Below are 17,767 nucleotides of genomic sequence, written 5' to 3'. Positions count from 1 at the left end.
GCTGTTCGGAGTCTGTGGACTGTCCAGGCCATGGATGAGCAACCTCAATGAGGACTGGTCAGCAGTGGTCCCAGGTTCACATTTCTGTTCTCATAAAGAAGATCTGGGAAACACTGCAGAGTGGTGTAGTACCATGGACAGGGTTGGGACTCCAGGTTCATAGATCCCAGAGTTCAATCTTTCTTCTCTCAGGCCTAGAGATCCCTGCGGAGCTGCCTGGCTATGGCCCACAAAGGCTGAACAGCTCAGAAGCCTGAGGCTAAACCAAGCCCTAGGCACTACAAGGTAAATGGGGCTTACTTCCTCTCACAGAAAAGGGCTTTAGCTTGCCACGCATGTCCCTTCTCTAGCCAGAAACTGGACTGACTGGCCAGCAAAGTAGTAAAGCAGCCCACCCAGCTCTGCAATGATTAAGACTTTGGCTCTGCAGAGTTTGGTTCTAACAGTGGCTCTGACCAGCAGCAAGGAGAACAAAGAAGCATTGGCAGGTTCAGTGCTCTGCTGCCCGGGTGAGTGCACGCCAGGCGGGATCCATCACAGAGGTGTGAAAAGGAGGACACTGCTGGGTTTGCAGCACAAAGTGTCTCTATCTGAAGCCATTCTGCTTCAGTGGAACTTGTTCCCATGGGGCCATCCCTGGCCAGGACGGGGATGGAAGTCACTCCATACAGTTAGGCCCATTATGGAAGTCAAGTCCACAGATGGCTGCATACAGACAGTGCTCTGTGCTTTGATTGAGTCCCTCCTGTCTATGAGGTCTATGTTAGAGGCAAAGAAGAAAGGAAAGACACAGAGACTGTCAGTAGAGAAATCAAACATTCCAAGCACAAGTCTGCCCCAGCTACACAGGCTTCTCTGGAGAGGCCCTCTGCCCCCAGGGAAGATGGCAATGTATCTGGGGAAGAATTGGAGGCACCATGTGGGACATAATGACTTTGAACACATCCAATGCATGAAAAGTAGGTTCAACCTGGCCCCAGCAGGACCGCTCTGGTTTTGGAAGCTCTGGTCACCTGCAGCAGTGCCAAGAACACAGATGGGGAACTGCTTACCAGCTGCCGCTGCTTGGGGGGCAGAGCGGGTGGGGGGGCCAGCTCCTGCGTGGAGTCGCTGCCACAGAAGGAGTCACTGAAGCCGTAGACCTCCATGAGCATCTTGTTCTTCTGCTGGTAGATGTGCTCGCTCTGTGGGGTCTGGTAGAACATGGAGGGCTGTGGCTCTGAGTAGTCTTCGAGCAGCTGCATGTAGGCCAGCACTGTAGACAGAGGGGGCTGCTGTTCTCACCACAGTGGAGCCCACAGAGCCCCGCAGAGCCGGGATGCGACTCTGGTGCTACTACAAAGGTGGACATGTGCCATCACCCAGCTGGATGCGCTCACAGAACCCTCCTGTGCATGGCAGACTCTGGGAGTGATGACTGTCAGTTAAGCTCTTCCACTGTGACAGATGTCCCACTCTGCCGGGGGTATTGACATTGGGGAGATTGTGAAAATGGGAAATTTTGTCCTTTCCATTCAGTGCTGTTGTGAGCTGAAACAGCTCTACAAACAGAAAGTTCTGTTAAAGTAAGCAAAAGGGGCACTTTGCACTCTCCCTGCAGAGGTGCTGGGGTTTCCATGCTCAGCAATACCCAAGGCTCTGAAGGGCTGTTCAGCCTCAGCCTGCCCTTGGGGTCATCCTCAGCTGCATTATCTTGTATCAGATAAGGAACACACACAAGGTTCCTGACGTTTCCAAGTCCTGCCCTTGACCTACTGTGTCTAGAGGGGGGAGGGGAGGTCCCCATCCACACCTCCCCCCATTCTCATTCATAGCTTACTGAGCAGGTAGTACTGTATATGTAGGCCCAGGCCCAGGTGCTGGGACTACATGGGACCAGCAAGTTAGATCCTCTGCCTTACGGGGTTCACACTATCTTTGGAGCAACAGACTATGGACACATAGCAGTCCCCAGAGAAAGAAAAAGTGTGGTGGCTGAGGAGTACCACTGGAGACTATGGAAGAATGTCAGGACGGGATAGGATCTTCTACTGTTGTCCAAAGGTAATATACAAAGGCCCCAGACTGGGGGAAGAGCACAACATGCAGAAGACCAGGGAAGGGAGGCTGCTTGCACAGCCTTAATCCTGAGCATGGGGAAGCACTGCAGGGCCTGACCCGTGGTGACCTGAAATGACTGTGTCTGTTCAGGACAGGCAGGATATAAAGGAGCTGTCGTGGAGACGGTGATGCAGAACAGAACATTTAGAACATAGATAGAGGCAGGCAGTGGTGGTGCACAGCTTCAATCCCAGCACTTGTAAGGCAGAGGCAGGCTGATCTCTGAGTTCAGGGCCAAGTTCCAGGATAGCCAAGGCTACACAGAGAAAACACATCTTGAAAAAAACAAAACAAAACAAAACAAAACAAACAAAAGAGTAGGATTTACTGCCTTCCCCTTAAGGGCTGCCCTCTAGCAGGGCAGGGGCCATGTTTGTCTACAAACATTTGTAGAATGGGTAAATGAAACATTTTCCAACAGGCACCTCTAGGGACTTGTTAGCTCAAGGGGCTTCCTCTCTAGCTGAAGGGACACAGGCAGACCAGCAAGAGCAGAGAGGGTGAGAGAGAAAGTGCGCAGATGATACATCTTTTCCACCCCTGCTATTACCATCCTTGTACACGGAGGCTAAGCTGATGTCTCCCAGCAGAGCTGCCTGTCACAACCTGTCTGCCTGGCAATGCTGTCACAGCATCTCTGCCTCAGCAGGGTGGCAGCCAACAATAACAGGGACCTCATGTGCCTGGGGAGTTGAGAAGCCGGGGAACCAAAGCTCAGCTATCACATCTCATGCGCTCATCTAGCAGGTACCTCTCTACACACCAGGTGCAGGGTCCTCACCCTCAAGTGCAGAGTCAGTGAGTGCTTTGTTTCTGAGTTACGTGGGTCCCACTGTCTACAGAGCTAGAGGGTTCTGAGGAAAGGGCCAGAACATTATGCCTTCCATCTATGTCCTGAACCATTCCTACAAACATGGGATGTATATACGGAAGGGATGGTTGAGAGAAACCTGGTCAAGGCTGAGTATCAACTAATTTACTCCTAGAGAGAGCAAGAATAACAACTGTGAAGTAAAGGACCTAAGTCAAAGGCTGTAAAAATGCAGTCTTCTGCGTCTTCCAGGCAGACAGTTTCTCCTTCAGTTATACCCTAAGGAGGATCTGCTCTGCAGTGTGGGCATTTTTCTGATAACCAAAGTTAGGAGTCCACTCTCCAGGCAGCATAGGAGGACAGCCTGAGGAAGGGAGAGCATGTGGGGCTGAGGGCAGGTCCTCCTGGTATCCTTGCTGAAAGGAAGGCTGCCATGTTTATTTCACAGAATACAGAAGAACTTGTTAGCTCCGCTGTGCACTGACAGAAAAGGCTATGCTCCCCATGGCAGAACCCAGAAGAGAAGTGCTCCCATTGCCCCTTAAGCCCCACAGTGATGTTACTGTATTCTTGTTCAGTCACAGCCCAGGCGTGACCCTAGTCTCACCATGGTTTTCCAGAAGGGCCAAGCAACCCCATCTACCAAACATGCCATCAAACTGGGTCTCTCCAGGCCTTTGGGAACTCCTATGCTGAGGTCCTGGTAGAGATCTGCTAGCTACACACAAAAGAATAGCAATGAGGTTCACCCTCCCAGAACTACGATACAGTTCCTTCCCATATTGTGCAGTGGCTCAGATGCCAGAGCAGCTTGCAAGGCTAGGGATGCTTGGCTGCAGGCACTTCTTCAGGCACCCAGGCTCTGAGAACACCAGGGGTCCCACCGTATTCAGGTGCTCCCATGGGCTACTTCTAACAAGGAGAGCCAGGGTCCATCATGACGTCAGGGCACCCCTCTCCGTGATGACATACTATGGCATCAGAACTACCCGTGTGAGCTTGCTTTAGAGGTACAGAACATAAGGGATGCCACTTCCTCATTCTTTCCCTAAGAGCAGTTCTGTGAAGCTCCCACCCACTCTCAGGTGGAACTCCCCAATAGTTCCCTGGGGAGTGATGGGCAGACTCCGGCCAGGACTGACACAGAAAAATGACCCTTGCATGGGGGAGGGGAGAAAAAAGACCTCTATTTGAAAACACAATGGTCTTAAAGACGGAGAGCAAAGCCCTCTTTCTCGGTGCCAGCCAGGCTTGAACTGCCTCTCATTTGCTCCTGAGGCCAGTTCCAGCACCCTGAGACCTGGCCTGCAGAACTACAGGTTTTTGCTCAGGGCTATCACACTTGAGCCTTTGGTTCTCATCACAAAAGGATAGAGCTTCAGTCACTCTCACACCACAGAGACATTTCAGCCACTTGAGACAGACTAACAGAAACAATGGCTTTGCCTCTACCTGCCACTTCCCTCTCCTCAAGCTCTGCTTCAGGAGCTCGGCCACTCTTGTTCTAAGAGCTACAAACAGGAAGAGGTTTCCTGGCTGGGCAGCATCACACACCGGCTACACTTGAACAGACACAGTCTACACCGGCTACACTTGAACAGACACAGTCTACACTGGCTACACTTGAACAGACACAGTCTTGCCTCACACTCTAGTCCACAGGACCCCTCTGATGAGAAAGAGCCCCCTCCCACAGTAGAGTGCTCTGGTAGAGTGGGCGGAAGGAGAGGTTCAGAAAGAGCTGTCCCCAACTGCTGTGAGTCTTCTCAGCAGAGCTTGGTCAGTAATGAGTGAGTTTGCAGGACACAGGAAATGACATCATGAGCTTGCAGACCCACCCTCTCTCTTAGCTGGGGACCACCTCCCCAAGGCTAGCACAAAGTTGTGAGACATCCTGGGTGTGGGGTGTGTGGTGACAAACCAGGCCCTGGGATGGCTCTGCTGGGTTTAACAAGGCAGCCCTTCCTTTGGGAGTGGGAAGCCCCTGTCAGGGAGTCAGAAGCGTAGGATCTAGTTTTAGGTGCTGTTGCACCACAGCTGATGTCGCCACACACATCAAAATGGTGACAGCTGGTCTACCAGGGAAAATCTAAGGACAGTGTTAGTGAGGAGGGGAGAGGGCGGGGCGCTGTGGCCTGCAAGTCTCCCAAGTGGAGCAGTTGGGAGGGAGGAGAAAAGATGGAATGTCCAGAATGTTACTTAGTAATGCTATGGCAAATTTACAGTTGGAAACCATCCAAAACACAGACAGCCCACCTTTCAGACTCTCCCAGCCCAGTGACACCCATCTATTAAGACATCTAGGTCAAGAGCTGACCTCAGTCCTCCAGCCAGCCAGCTCTGATCCAGGTCACTGTGAGCACCCCGTCCACGCTCAGAACATCCCTCCCAGGGCTAGCATGGCTCTGTGTGTGTTCAAATGTCCATTTCATGTGCATGTTACTGCAGTGCTGCTCTGTGTGCCACGACACACTCAGTTGCCTTTGTTACTGTGTGTTCAGGACAAAAGGGTCAATGAACTACATCTATAGAGAAGAGGCACTTAGGAGCATCAGGCCTGTGATTTCAAAGACCACAAAGGAGAGATGAGCTAATTAGACTTCTGAGGACCACGAATAATGCCAGCACCAGGCCCCTGGAAACATCCACCGTGTACCTATGAGTCTATTCTATAGGGAAGAACGAGGCCATGGGCTTGGATTTGGTCTCATGCTTGGGCTAAGCAAAATACAGACAGGTTCAGGCTTACAAAATGTGCTTACAGAGTGTGCAGAGAACTTACTGTGTTTGTTTTTCTTCTCTGGTAGAGGAGGTGGCTTCTCTGGGTCACCCACTGACTCCGGAGCACTGAAATCACCCACAAATTCAACAGGGGCTGAGGAAGTTCCCTGCTGAAACGGAAGGATAGCAGCAAAGGGCGGGTAGGGCACAGGCTGGACTGAGACTGGGTTCTGCAGGTCATCCTCTGAGATGTTGTCATACTGTGAGGGGTGTCGTTCATAGGATACCCTGCAGCCAGAGCTGTCCGTGGTCTGGGAGGCTGCACTCCTGCGCTTCTTCTCAGGAAGGGCAGGTGGAGTGTCTGTCTGCTGCCCCTCCTGCTGGGGATAGCTGTCCAGAGGCAGCTGGAAAGTATGGCCAAGAAAGGGTGGGCCAGCCTCCCCCAGGGACTCTGGTAGTGGGCTGAGGCTGCAGGCTGCCTGTGGAGGGATCTGGTCTGTGTTGGAGAGGTCTTGCTGGAGGAATTCATAGTCAGGGTCATAGTGATCTGCAAACCAAACAGAACATACACCCTTAGCTATGAGCCCCAAGACATGAGCCCTGCTCTGCTCAGTCTCCCTCAGAGGACAGGGGATGCTTCATTTCTCTTGGGGACTTCTACTTCACTGGATATTCCCTTTTTAAAACATTTATTTAATTTCATGTGTACTGGTGTTTTGCCTACAGGAGGGTGTCAGATTCCCTGGAACTAGAGTTACAGACAGCTGTGAGCTGCCATGTGGTTCCTGGGAACTGAACCCGGGTCCTCTGGAAGAGCAGTCAGTGTTCTTAACCACTGAGTCATCTCTCCAGCCTCTTGACTGTTGAGGTCGAAGAGGTGGCGAGATGGCTGTGTGCTATAATGGTCTCTGTGTTTTTGTACTTAGATACACGCACACACACAAATATGAAATATGGCTTTTTTTGGGGGGGAGGTTCAAGGAATCAGGGCTTTGTGTATGTATTCTATCACAGAGCTATATTCCCAGCACTTTCCAACTTTGTTACTTAAAAAAAAAAATACACATGACTACTGAAGACAAATGGCAAATGATCATGAAAAATAAGAACCCAGGGCTGGCCATCAGAGTTCACATCTTGATGTATTTTCTTGAAAGTAATTTTTTTGGGGGGGTGTTTTCTTTTCCAAGACAAGGTTTTGTGTACCCCTGGCTGTCCTGGAACTACAGGCCAGCCTGGCCTTGAACTCAGAGAGAGCCACCTGTTTTTGTCTGAGTGCTGGGATTAAAGGTGTGAGCTATCACTGCCCAGCAAAAATCTCAAAGTTTTTTTTTCCTTAGAACCCTATCACCACATTTTTTGTTGTTTGTTTTTGAGATATGGTTTCACTATGAAGCCCTGGCTGGCTTGAAATTCTCTCTGTAGACAAGACTGGCCTGGAACTTAATATGCCACCCTGTTCCCATCCTTTTTAATTTAACTAAGAAAGTAGCATGTCACTGATCTCAGTTTGTCTATAAGTGACTTTCATTAGTTACAGGCTACCCCACCAGAGCAAAGTCCCCTCATTCATCTGATCCCCACTGGCGACTCCAGATTGTCACCATTTCATTCTTTGTAGGTTTTCCTCCTCAGACAAGCCTTGCCAACAATCTCCCCTTTGTGCCGGGCATACTTTCTCTGAAGGGAAAGGATCTAGTTCTCAGGACACAAACTGGTGAGTACTGGCAAGTCCCTGCTAAGTGGTCCTGCTGACCTCTGTCACTGGTGCCCAACAGGATAGGGAAGTTGCCTGACGCTTTCAACCTCTGCAGGTACCTTCAGGAGCTCACTCCCGCACAGAAAGCCCTGTGTGCACATGGACTGAGTCAGGATGTACATGACCAGGCTACCTGTAAGGAGGGTGACTCCCTGTGCATCGGCTGTGTGACTCTGTGCTGTGATTTCATAGACACTTTCAGCCTCTTTCAGAGCAGACACCGTCCTAATTTTCCAAACTGAGGCTTGGATTTTGAAGGATTTAACCAAGGTCACCTAGCTAACACTTGGAAATCAGTTGACTCAGGCCCAGAATCACTGGACCCAGGAAACTTTGGAAGGAGGAGGGCTATGGTGGCTTACCTAGTGTTTCACAGCTTGTGTTCCGCGAGCACTGCCCACTATCCCTGTCTAGGGAGGACAGCTGCTCGTCTGACCGGCTGAGTTTGCCTGTGCTGCTGCAGGGGGACAAGCGAGGAGACTCACCACCGCAGGAGCGGCTGCCTCCGGACAGGCGCCTCTGGGTGTAACAGTCAACATCAAAGTCCTAGGGAAGAATGCAAAGGAGACTCAGTCATCCACTGGCTCAGAGGCCATCTCTGATGTCAGCGTAGGATCCTGATGAGACAGGAAAGGAACTGGGAGGAGTGTGGGCATGTGTGGACAGGGATGTCCTTGGGAGATGCCCAAGGTTTGTCCACTGCCCATGTCATGGGAGGTGGGGGTGATGGTCATGGATTGCCCTCCCACAAGTCTCTGGATGTAACTAACAGTTGGTCTAAAGACTATTGGGCAACTTTCAGCTTTTGGACCCAATTCCAGTCCTTTTCCCAACTAAAAATGGACTACATTACCTGCCTATTGATTCCAACAGGTAAACTGGAGCCACTGGTAGCTCGACTCATAGGGGCTACCACAGCCACTCGGGTAGGGGATGGAGCAGACTGTCTTTTCTTGGGCGGTAATGCTGGTGGACTAGAAGAGACAGAAAATCCAGGCAAACTGTGCATCACAAACACGAGTACTTTAAAATGGTTTTACGGAAGAAGACATGACTGAAGCTCTTTCTCCATTCCCAATTTCCATACTTTAACTGCCTCCTATTCTCCTCTTGCCAATCATTGTATCAATTCCAAAAGAACAAAACCAAAGGATTCTTTTCCTTCCATAGTAAATCATGCCTGGTTTCACTGGCTAGAAAACTAAGGCAGCTGTAAGAGCACAGAGCCTGTGCAAAGGTCCTGGGGCAGAGCCCGGCCATCCTCAGAGACAGTCCTTTCTCAACAGTGCCAAGCTACTGGAGCGTTTAAGGGGCCAAATTCCTAGGTCTTTCCCCAAGCACACCATTATCCCTTTGGCTCACTCTGCCATCTATCTTCTCCCCACATTAGGTCACTAATGGGGAGGTACTAGAAAAAAAACTTCCCCAAAAGAGTTTAGGATAATTACCTGTTATCAACTACCCGAATGCCAGGTAAGGGGGGTTTAGGGGGTGCGACCTCTTCACTAGTGGAGTCTGGGAGCAATTCAGTGGATGGTGACACACCTGTTGCCGTCTTGTTCAGAATCTCCATCTCTCGGTCTGTCAGAGGGAGCTCAGGGTGGCTGGAGAAACGGAAAGATCTAGGGCTCACACACAGTCAGAGTACACGCAGGTCCTGAGAGGGAGCGGGAGGGCTAGGGGCTCCCATGAGTCTCATCACTGACCAGCTACCAGTCTGCTCTAAAATTACGTGTCACATTTTTAACACGGGCCAGTCCTTAAACGAACGCAAAACAGTAAGGCTGTCCTCACCTTAATCAGAAAACACTCTGCTGCTGGCCTCAGAGTCTGTTCATGTATCAACATCCTACTGACTGAGCTTTATTAAATAATCCATGATCTCCCAAGACCCCTCGCCAAGCTCTCGGGAGTTTATGGTGCAGTGACAGGCACCGGAGGCTAAGAACAGGCAGTCACATCCTTTTGTACACTCTTACACAGCCGACCTTGTAAAGTGAAAGGCAACACTTTGAAACTTGTGTGGAACACATACTTTAAAGCATCAGGTACTCACCAAGACTTATCACAGGAAAGGGACCCGGGGCTGACCACAGCGTCTCAAATGCTCCCTCTGACTGCTTGGCTCCCATCCTTTGTCAAGCATGGGCTCAGCCCACAGGGCCCTCAGTGACAGAAGTCTGCTCAGACTTACCCGTCAGGCTTGCTGGCTGGGGAACTGGGCTTCACTGGGCTTGTTGGTGATGGCCGCCCCTGCTTCTCAATGATTAGCCTTACCAGCTCCTGTGCTCCACAAGAGAGAAAGGGAGAAAGGGGTGGTGGTGGTACTTTTGTACCTTTAGCAAGAGGCAGGGCTTCCAAGTCCCACGTTTGTGCCCACACATTTCCCACACAGGTGATGTACACAGTTCCTAACATGCCTCTTTCCCTCTGAAAATACCATCACAGCACACTGCAGAGTTTCAATTGCATCACACACTTTCTCTTGAAAGGAGAAATGGCAAGTCCCGGTCTCAAGATGAACAGACCACTGTGCACTTAGATTCCTGTGCAGTCTGGGGAGGGAGTGGGAGACATTTTTGGTTCCCTAAAGCTGTCGTGTTATGCCCAGTGGTGCCCTTAGCTATCTGGTGTTTGGTTTTGAGTATTTTCCCAAAGTGCACTGGCTCAAGTGAGGCAAGAACTTTGTCAATGGACTTAAAGTAAAGGTCATGTGACTCAGTACAGAGCTGGTTTTGAAAGGAAATAAAAATGGTTCTTTGAAATAGCAACAATGAGGCTGATCAGGGTCCTGGAGATCATGGACTAGGTGAGGCTAACTGGCCACAGAGCTGTAGGGATCCAGTTGTTTCTTGACTCCCTAGGGCTGGAATCACAATTATGGCCAGCACACTTGGTCATTGTGCAGGAAGTATTTCATAGAATGAGCCACAACTCCAGCTTCAACTTCCAAAAGCTCTGTGGAGACAGAATTTCCATACCACGAAATTCGCCTGCTCTAAGCTTGAGCACATGTGCATTGCTTAACACAATCAACTCAAGGACAAAAACCCTGTAGCTGTACAGCCCCTCGTCTTCCTGCCACTCCTGGCTACTATCGCCCTACTCTTGGCTAGCCTGCCTTCGCCTCAGTGATCCGCCTTCTTTTGCTTGAGTAAGGTGCCACATTTTGGGTGGCCCAGGATTGCTCTATTCCACTGGTATATTGTTCTCTAATGGTGAGCTTCTGACGATGACCTATGGGCATGAGGGAAGAGCATGCCACCTCTGAGGACACAGAGGTGGGTCACCTAGCCACATCTTCCTGAACAGGGCCGAAGGACTAGCATCTCCCAAAGCAGGTTCTTCTGACAACACAGAAACTAGGAAAAAAGTGAACAAGCAAAAAGAAATCTGAAAGACGAGTTTCACAAATGGGAAGGATGTCATGATCAGGACAGTGCCTAGGGCTTGATGACAATCAAGGAGAAACTTGCAGACACAGGGCAGTATGGGTGGGACACTGTCAGTGAGAATGGTTTGTCACTCTGGGCAGTGGACAATGGTCTAGTGGATGACCTACTGGCACATATCAAAAGCTTCAATATTTATTAGGAGAATTTTGTCTGAAGAAAATGCTATGGATATATGCAAAAGCTCAGCTATGGAGGATGTCACTATAGATAAAGTGAAACTATTCAATAGTCCACAGTGAAACACTCACTACAAGTACCAAGTATGTAGATGTGACAGAACCCAATACTCTATAGTCAGTAAGAATCAAGTCACAGGACATGGGTCATAGCATAAAAAGATGGTGGAATACTGGGTGCAGAAAAGCCCTACTTGCTTTGTTGGGGTACACTGTATATTCTGGAAACAAGAACAACACCCCCTCTTAAATTATTCAAAATTTTCTAAAACAGACCTAGATTAATTATGAGAAAACTGCTTCCCCCAAACCATGAGAGGCATGTCCATGGAACCAGATGCAGGCTCACCCCATTCTGTTCTTGGAGCCACGTGGGAAGTAAAATCCTGGGGAGCCTGAGTTTAGCACAAGAAGGGGGCTCTCTTCCACTTGTTTCCACAACAAAGTGATAGAGGGTTGAAAAGAGGAAGCAGCTAGAGGGAGGCTGCCTCTTCACCCACTGCCTGTGGAACACGGAGAGAGGCAGAGGCAGCTCACCCTGAAAGCCCCACAGTCTTGGCTGTGATCCAAGTGTCAGACCCAAGTGACTGAAAGCTCCATGTTCACGTAGTGTGGGCTGGCCTTGAACTCTCAGTCTGCCTCAGTGTCATGAGTGGGGTACTGCAGACAGGTGTCACCATGCTAAGTCAAACTCACTCCAACAAGTAGGACAAAGGAATGCAGAGAAGCCTGCACATTTGTTGTCTACTGATACAGAACAAATTCCACTTTCTCCAACTAGGGAGAGGTTAGGGTAAGATGCTGTTCCCCTCAGCTAATGAACAACAGACGGCAAAAAGATCCTGGGGTAACAAGCACACAAATGCAAGTGTGTCCTCAAATTCCAAGACCACATCATGACACACTGGAGGCTGGGAAAGGGGCGGGCAGCCTTTCTTTCTCTGCCAACCTTCCTGCCCAAACAGAAGGGCTTTGGTTTCAACTTGCCTTAATGATCACACAGAAGGCCCTGGGAACCTCTATCATTCTCTAGGTAGCTTCCAATACTCTGGTTTCACTGAGTGCTTCCCACCTGTGGATTGGTCAGGCCCAACACCCCGTGAAAAGTCAAGCCTCTGGGAGGCAGAGTTTCTCAAAGTCAGGGTCTTTTAAATTGGAGTCCCACATTAGGCAAGTTAGAGAGACTGCTCTGGACTCTTCTGCCAACAACCATAATTGAGATCAACATTTAGTTTGCTGAAAATCAGTTCTCAAAAGTCAACTTCGTAAGAACACGAAATGCTTCCAGGCTCATTTTGCTCACACTAACCAGGGCTGTAGAGATGGAAGCGCTTGAGTGACTTAAGAAATCAACACCCAGCTCTGAGCTTGAGCATCCCAGCCCCACCCTTCTCTCTCTTTTCTTCTGGGGACGACACAAAGACCTGAGTGGAAGAGGGGCCACACAGCCGTGATAGTCCTGGCACAAAGAACCCCAAGGGCAGCATGGTGGTTAGTGTTCTCTGGGTTCTCACAGTGGGGATTACTCTACTGGAAGCATACCAGATACAGTCTGGACCTTTCTTTCCAGCTCAGACCCCCATCCATCACCCTGCTACTCTCTGGCCCTGTGGTCTCTGAGTACTGTTCCAGGGCACGGGAAGTCTGTGGCTACACACCATGCTCAGTGTCACCATCTAGTTCTTCATATACTTTGGAAGAGGGTCAGATCTGGTTTGACAATGTGAAGAACACTGGCCAGTGGGGACTGGGGTGGATTCCTGTGTCAGGAACTACAGGACAAGATCACAGGAGTGTCCATCCCCAAAGTGACTTCACTGTCATTTAACTTTGTGTTTTTGGGACAGGGTCTCTCTGTAGTCCTGGCTGTCCTAGATGACAGAGATTCTGTCATCTCTGCCCCATGAGTGCCGGGATTGAAGGTGTATGCCACCATGCCCAGTCCCGAGTGACTTAATAGAGACAAGGAGCCTTCTCTGCCCACATCAAGAGTGGCAGCGAGAAGCAGAAGTGGAGGCAGTGTTCTCAGCTGCACCCAGTCAAGCAGCATAGGGCTTGACATACAAGGCACAGCGGGAACAACTGGCATTCCTTACACAGGCCTAAGACAGGGAACTGCAGGTGCCACACTGTAACTCGGATGGCTGGATCAGGGCCAGCTAGGGAGCTAAATAACATTTTAAACAAGTAACACGGGCAGAGGATGCCAGGAAGCACTCCCACCTCTGAAACCTGTACACACAAGGAAGGCGACAAGTTTTGTGCGACAACCACGAGGGGAGGTTTCTCTCCCAGACTCACTCTGGCACCGGCATGAGAAATCACTTTCCACGTCATAGCCTGAAAACTCTGGGGCATGGCAGTCACCACCAACAGTTACTGCCCTCACCAAGGGGGCACCTTTCTTGGAAGCACAGTGCTATCTAGGAAGCTTTCTTTCTCCACTAACAAGCTGGGAGGGCTCTGGCCTCCAGCTTTATAGGAACCCAAGGTACAGAGGACACGCTGAGCAGCACCGGGAGGACGTCCTTGACTAACTCTACACTGCCAACTTTCAGGAGCAATAACTAAAATAAACTTTCAAAAAATTTAAATTAATAAAATGAGTCTGGAGAGATGGCTCAGTGATTAAGTGCACTGGCTGTTCTTGCAGAAGACCCAGGTTCAGTTCTCAGCATCCACATGCGACAGCTTACAACTGCCTTAACTCTGGCTCCAGGGGATCTGACGCCTTCTCTGGCCTCTGTGAGCACTGCACACATGTGCACATACAGACAAGTAGGCACACACATAAATAAAAATAAATTTTTAAATAAACGAAGTCCCACAGTTTCAAGAAGAAGAAGAATCCATCTGCTGTTGTTGCACATGGACATGCTGCACACTGGCTCTATCTGGTCCTAGATTTTATTTTATTTATTTTTTTAAAATATTTATTTATTTATTTATTTATTTATTTATTATATGTATGCCTGCAGGCCAGAAGGGGACACCAGACCCCATCACAGATGGTTGTGAGCCACCATGTGGTTGCTGGGAATTGAACTCAGGACCGTAGGAAGAGCAGGCAATGCTCTTAACCTCTGAGCCATCTCTCCAGCCCTGGTCCTAGATTTTAAAAGGCAAATTTTTTAAAAACAGCAAACCTAGCCAAGCAATGGAGGTGCACACCTTTAATTCTAACACTTGAGGCAGAGGCAGGGGGATCTGAGTTTGAGGTCAGTTTGGTCCAAGATATCCAGGTTTACTCAGAGAAACCCTATCTTGTAAAAAGTCAACAAATAAACAAAAAAGCCAACCATACCCCGAAGGTCAAAGCCAGCCTGGAGCGTGTTTCTAGAAAGCTCTCAAGGTGGCCTGGCCTGCGGAGGGTTCAAACAACAAAAGCACCAAACAAGGACTGTGCAACACAAACTGTAGCCTGAAAGGGTTACAATATTTACTGTTTGTCCTTCCAGAACAAGTTGCCCTGCCCCTGGATGGGCATACAGAGGTTCCAGAAAGGAACATCCCTCAGGATTTACACCTGGCAGTCTCAGGAGCCAGTGAATGAAGAGAAGAAACCAGACTGGCAGTGCATGGGCATGTGGGGGGAAATGGTGGGGTCTGATGCAACTCTGGCCACTAAATGTAAGAGAAATTCTGTGAGGAGGTATAAGAAGCCTCCTCCTCACTGTCTGGAGAGGAAGCAGCGACCCTGAAGCACTGGGTAGAATCCATGTGCTAAGGACAGCAGGAAAGTGAGACAGACACATCCTTGACCACTCAGAAAACCTCACACGAGCCTTTGCCCATCTCTGAACTTTACAAAGGAAACAAAACCTTATATTTTCTGTGTTGTGTGTGGAGGCCGTAGGTTAATCTCTCTCCACCTTTTGAGGTACGGTCTCCTCTTGGATTGAGAAACTTGTCTATGTGGCTAGACTATTTCATCAGCAAGCAACTAAAACCCGTTAGTATTACCTTCCCTTAGTGTTAGGATCATGGTTACATGTTGTTGTACCTAGTTGTTTTTTTTAAATGGTGTTCAGGATCCAAACTCAACCCTACATGTTGATGTGGCAAGCACTTCACAGATTGTACCCAAATCCTCCAAAAGTTTTACGTCTAATTTTTTTTTACATTGATTGACGTAAATTAATCATTGGTTGATTGTGTGCTTATGTGTGCATGTGTGCCACAGTTCCCATGTGGAGGTCAGACATAGGTCATCAGGTTTGGTGGTGAGCACTATCCCCTGCTGAGCGATCCCAGGGGCTCAGAAAGTCCTGTCTGTAAAAGCTTCTGCTCTAGCGCCTCCAGCTCCTTCCCTCTAGGTGTTCCTCTGTTATGCCCAGTTCTGGGTGGTGACAGTGAAGTGACAAAACTGTGGGTCTCCACAAGGCTTTCCCTACGGCTTTCAGTGGAGGGAAGTGTTTAGAAAGATTGTTTTTTCTGTGTGTGTGTCTGTGTGAGTGGATGTCCACAGAGATCAGAAAAGGATGGCAGATCCACTCGAACTGGAGCTTTGGGTGAGCTGCCAGATATGAAAGCAGAGAGCCAAAGTAGCAGGAAGTGCTCTTAGCTACTGAACCATCTCTTCACCCCTATTATTATTACTATAAATTATAAACATTTTAGTCTATATAAGTGGCTGGAAGCTGGGGATTCAGGAGCCTGGCAGGGAAGCACTGACATCTCCAAGGGCAAAAGGTGCCATATTTGAGGTTGGAAGGGAAGTGGGCATTTAACTGGGATAGTCAGGAAGATCTGAAATTTGTGAGCTGTCCTATAAGGAGCCACAATACCCATCCAAGACTAATAATTGTGAGCTCGCTGGGGAAGGTTTTCATGGTGAACAGTGCTCACCCCTGTCTGCTGTCACCCAACATTTGCCAGGTACTTCACAGACAGGATCTTCTCTCTCCTCACACTCTCAGCGTATTTAAAAACCTACAAGAATCTCAGGAGTTACTTGTGCAAGGCTACACAGCTAGTGGCATTTATGTGAAGGTTTATGTGGCAAATGACAGCACTCACGTAGGAACAAAATAAAAATAATCTGCTTTTCAAACTCGTTTTCAATCTTTATCTTCCTGCCCCGAAAAGAATTCCATTTAACAACTGAATGAGCTCCTTAAGGGGTGGTGAGTCAGTTTGTAGGAATGCACCATTCTCCTCCAAGAAGACCGCAGGATGAAGACAGCTAGCTACAGCCTTTGTATGTGCACACTCCTGGCCCTCCCAGCTGAGGCAGCTTCCTTGCATCCCAGAACAGGGGCTTAGAAAGTGTCCCTGAAGCCGGGCGGTGGTGGCACATGCCTTTAATCCCAGCACTCGGGAGGCAGAGGCAGGCGGATCTCTGTGAATTCGAGGCCAGCCTGGTCTACAGAGCTAGTTCCAGGACAGGAACCAAAAGCTACGGAGATACCCTGTCTCGAAAAAAAAAAAAAAAAAAAAAAAAAAAAAGTGTCCCTGTGAGTGAGAATGAGAAGGATCCTTTGGGTAAATCTCCTAGAAGGGGGCAGCAGAGGGTGACTCAGTGCCTAGGTCCAGCAGACGTGTGAAAATCATGAGCTTGCCACTGACTATGGGTCCACCTGTCCTTGGCTAGTCCACCAGTGAAGGTGCCTACCTCAGAGGGCTGTTAGAAATATAAAGCTGGGCAATATAAAAAAGTACCCATTAGGCCAGGAAGTGGTAGCACACACCTTTACCCAGCACTCCAGAGGCAAAGGTAGGTGGAACTCTTGAGTTCAAGGCCAGTCTGGTCTGCAGAATGAGTTCTAGGGCAGCCAGAGCTGCTATACAGAGAAACCCTGTATTGGAAAAAGCAAATCAACTAACCAACCAACCAAACAAACAAAAACTCAAAACAAAACAACAACAACAAAACAACCCAAACAAGAACCCCATCCATTGTTTGCTATTATTACTACTGGATTCTAATTACAAATGCCCATGCTGACTGATTTTACTCCTTAACTGACACCCCCTAGAAGTTTCCAGTACCACAGGCCAGCTGACCTGGCCTTCCTTAGGGACGGTTCTCTGATCTCCTTGTCCCTGCATTAGCACAAACAATCCTTGCTGTGCCATGTGGCATCCTTTTAAGTAACTGTGGACTTTTCTTTCTCAGTGAAGCAAGGTTAGGGCTGTGCCACTCTCATTTGTCACTGTGTGCAGTCCTGTCACACCACAGGCACACAGGATGCTTTTGATAAATGTTCAATAACAAACAAGACAAAATGAATACAGAGCGCCTCATCTATTGGCTCTTTGTTCTGGCTGAAACTCCATACATGCATGTGTGCACCTGTGCGTGTGTGTGCTTGCCTGCATGGCCACATGTGTCAAAGTCAGAGGACAACTCTGAGTCTGTTTTCTCCCATCTTCCTGCTAGAGGCGGAGTCTCCCTCATTACTTCTGTCCCCATGCTGCGTACTTGAGGCTTGCTGGCCCGAGAGGTCAGACAGTCTCCTGGCTCACCCAGGTTCTGGTGAAACTATTTTAAAAACAACTGTGAAAAAGTTATTTGCTCTCAGATGCTAGCAAGGTCGAGTTCCACAGGCTGCACGTGTGTGCTTCCATCTCCCAGGGTCACATTGAGAGACCAGCAATTTTTCAAACATGCTTCTTGTGAGCAGTACAGCTGTGCTTCCATGACTTCATAAAGAGACTCACTCTGGAGCGTCCAGAGCTCCTCGGAAACCTGCTCTCTAATTTCAACTGTTCCAATTGTTGTGACACTTCATTGAGATCAACC

At 49.1% G+C, this 17,767-nt stretch overlaps 1 protein-coding gene across 8 annotated transcripts in view; it reads right to left on the bottom strand.

The window, feature by feature from the left end:
• Rapgef1 (Rap guanine nucleotide exchange factor 1) overlaps positions 1-17,767 on the bottom strand; it is a 118,734-nt gene that overhangs the window by 31,936 nt on the left and 69,031 nt on the right. For all 8 annotated transcript variants that reach the window (XM_041674311.1, XM_041674315.1, XM_041674312.1 and 5 more), the window contains 6 exons: positions 9,586-9,674; positions 8,840-8,995; positions 8,245-8,365; positions 7,754-7,937; positions 5,694-6,179; positions 1,053-1,255 (listed from right to left, as the gene is read on the bottom strand). In XM_041674311.1, the coding sequence (XP_041530245.1) occupies positions 1,053-1,255; positions 5,694-6,179; positions 7,754-7,937; positions 8,245-8,365; positions 8,840-8,995; positions 9,586-9,674 (1,239 nt within the window). The remainder of the gene's footprint in view (positions 1-1,052; positions 1,256-5,693; positions 6,180-7,753; positions 7,938-8,244; positions 8,366-8,839; positions 8,996-9,585; positions 9,675-17,767) is intronic.

This window comes from Microtus oregoni, unplaced genomic scaffold (assembly GCF_018167655.1).
Source record: "Microtus oregoni isolate MIOR12 unplaced genomic scaffold, Mior012 000025F_ref0000491, whole genome shotgun sequence".
Classification (NCBI taxonomy): domain Eukaryota; kingdom Metazoa; phylum Chordata; class Mammalia; order Rodentia; family Cricetidae; genus Microtus; species Microtus oregoni.
Note: the sequence above shows the minus strand (reverse complement) of the source record. Positions and strands in the feature narration are given on the sequence as shown.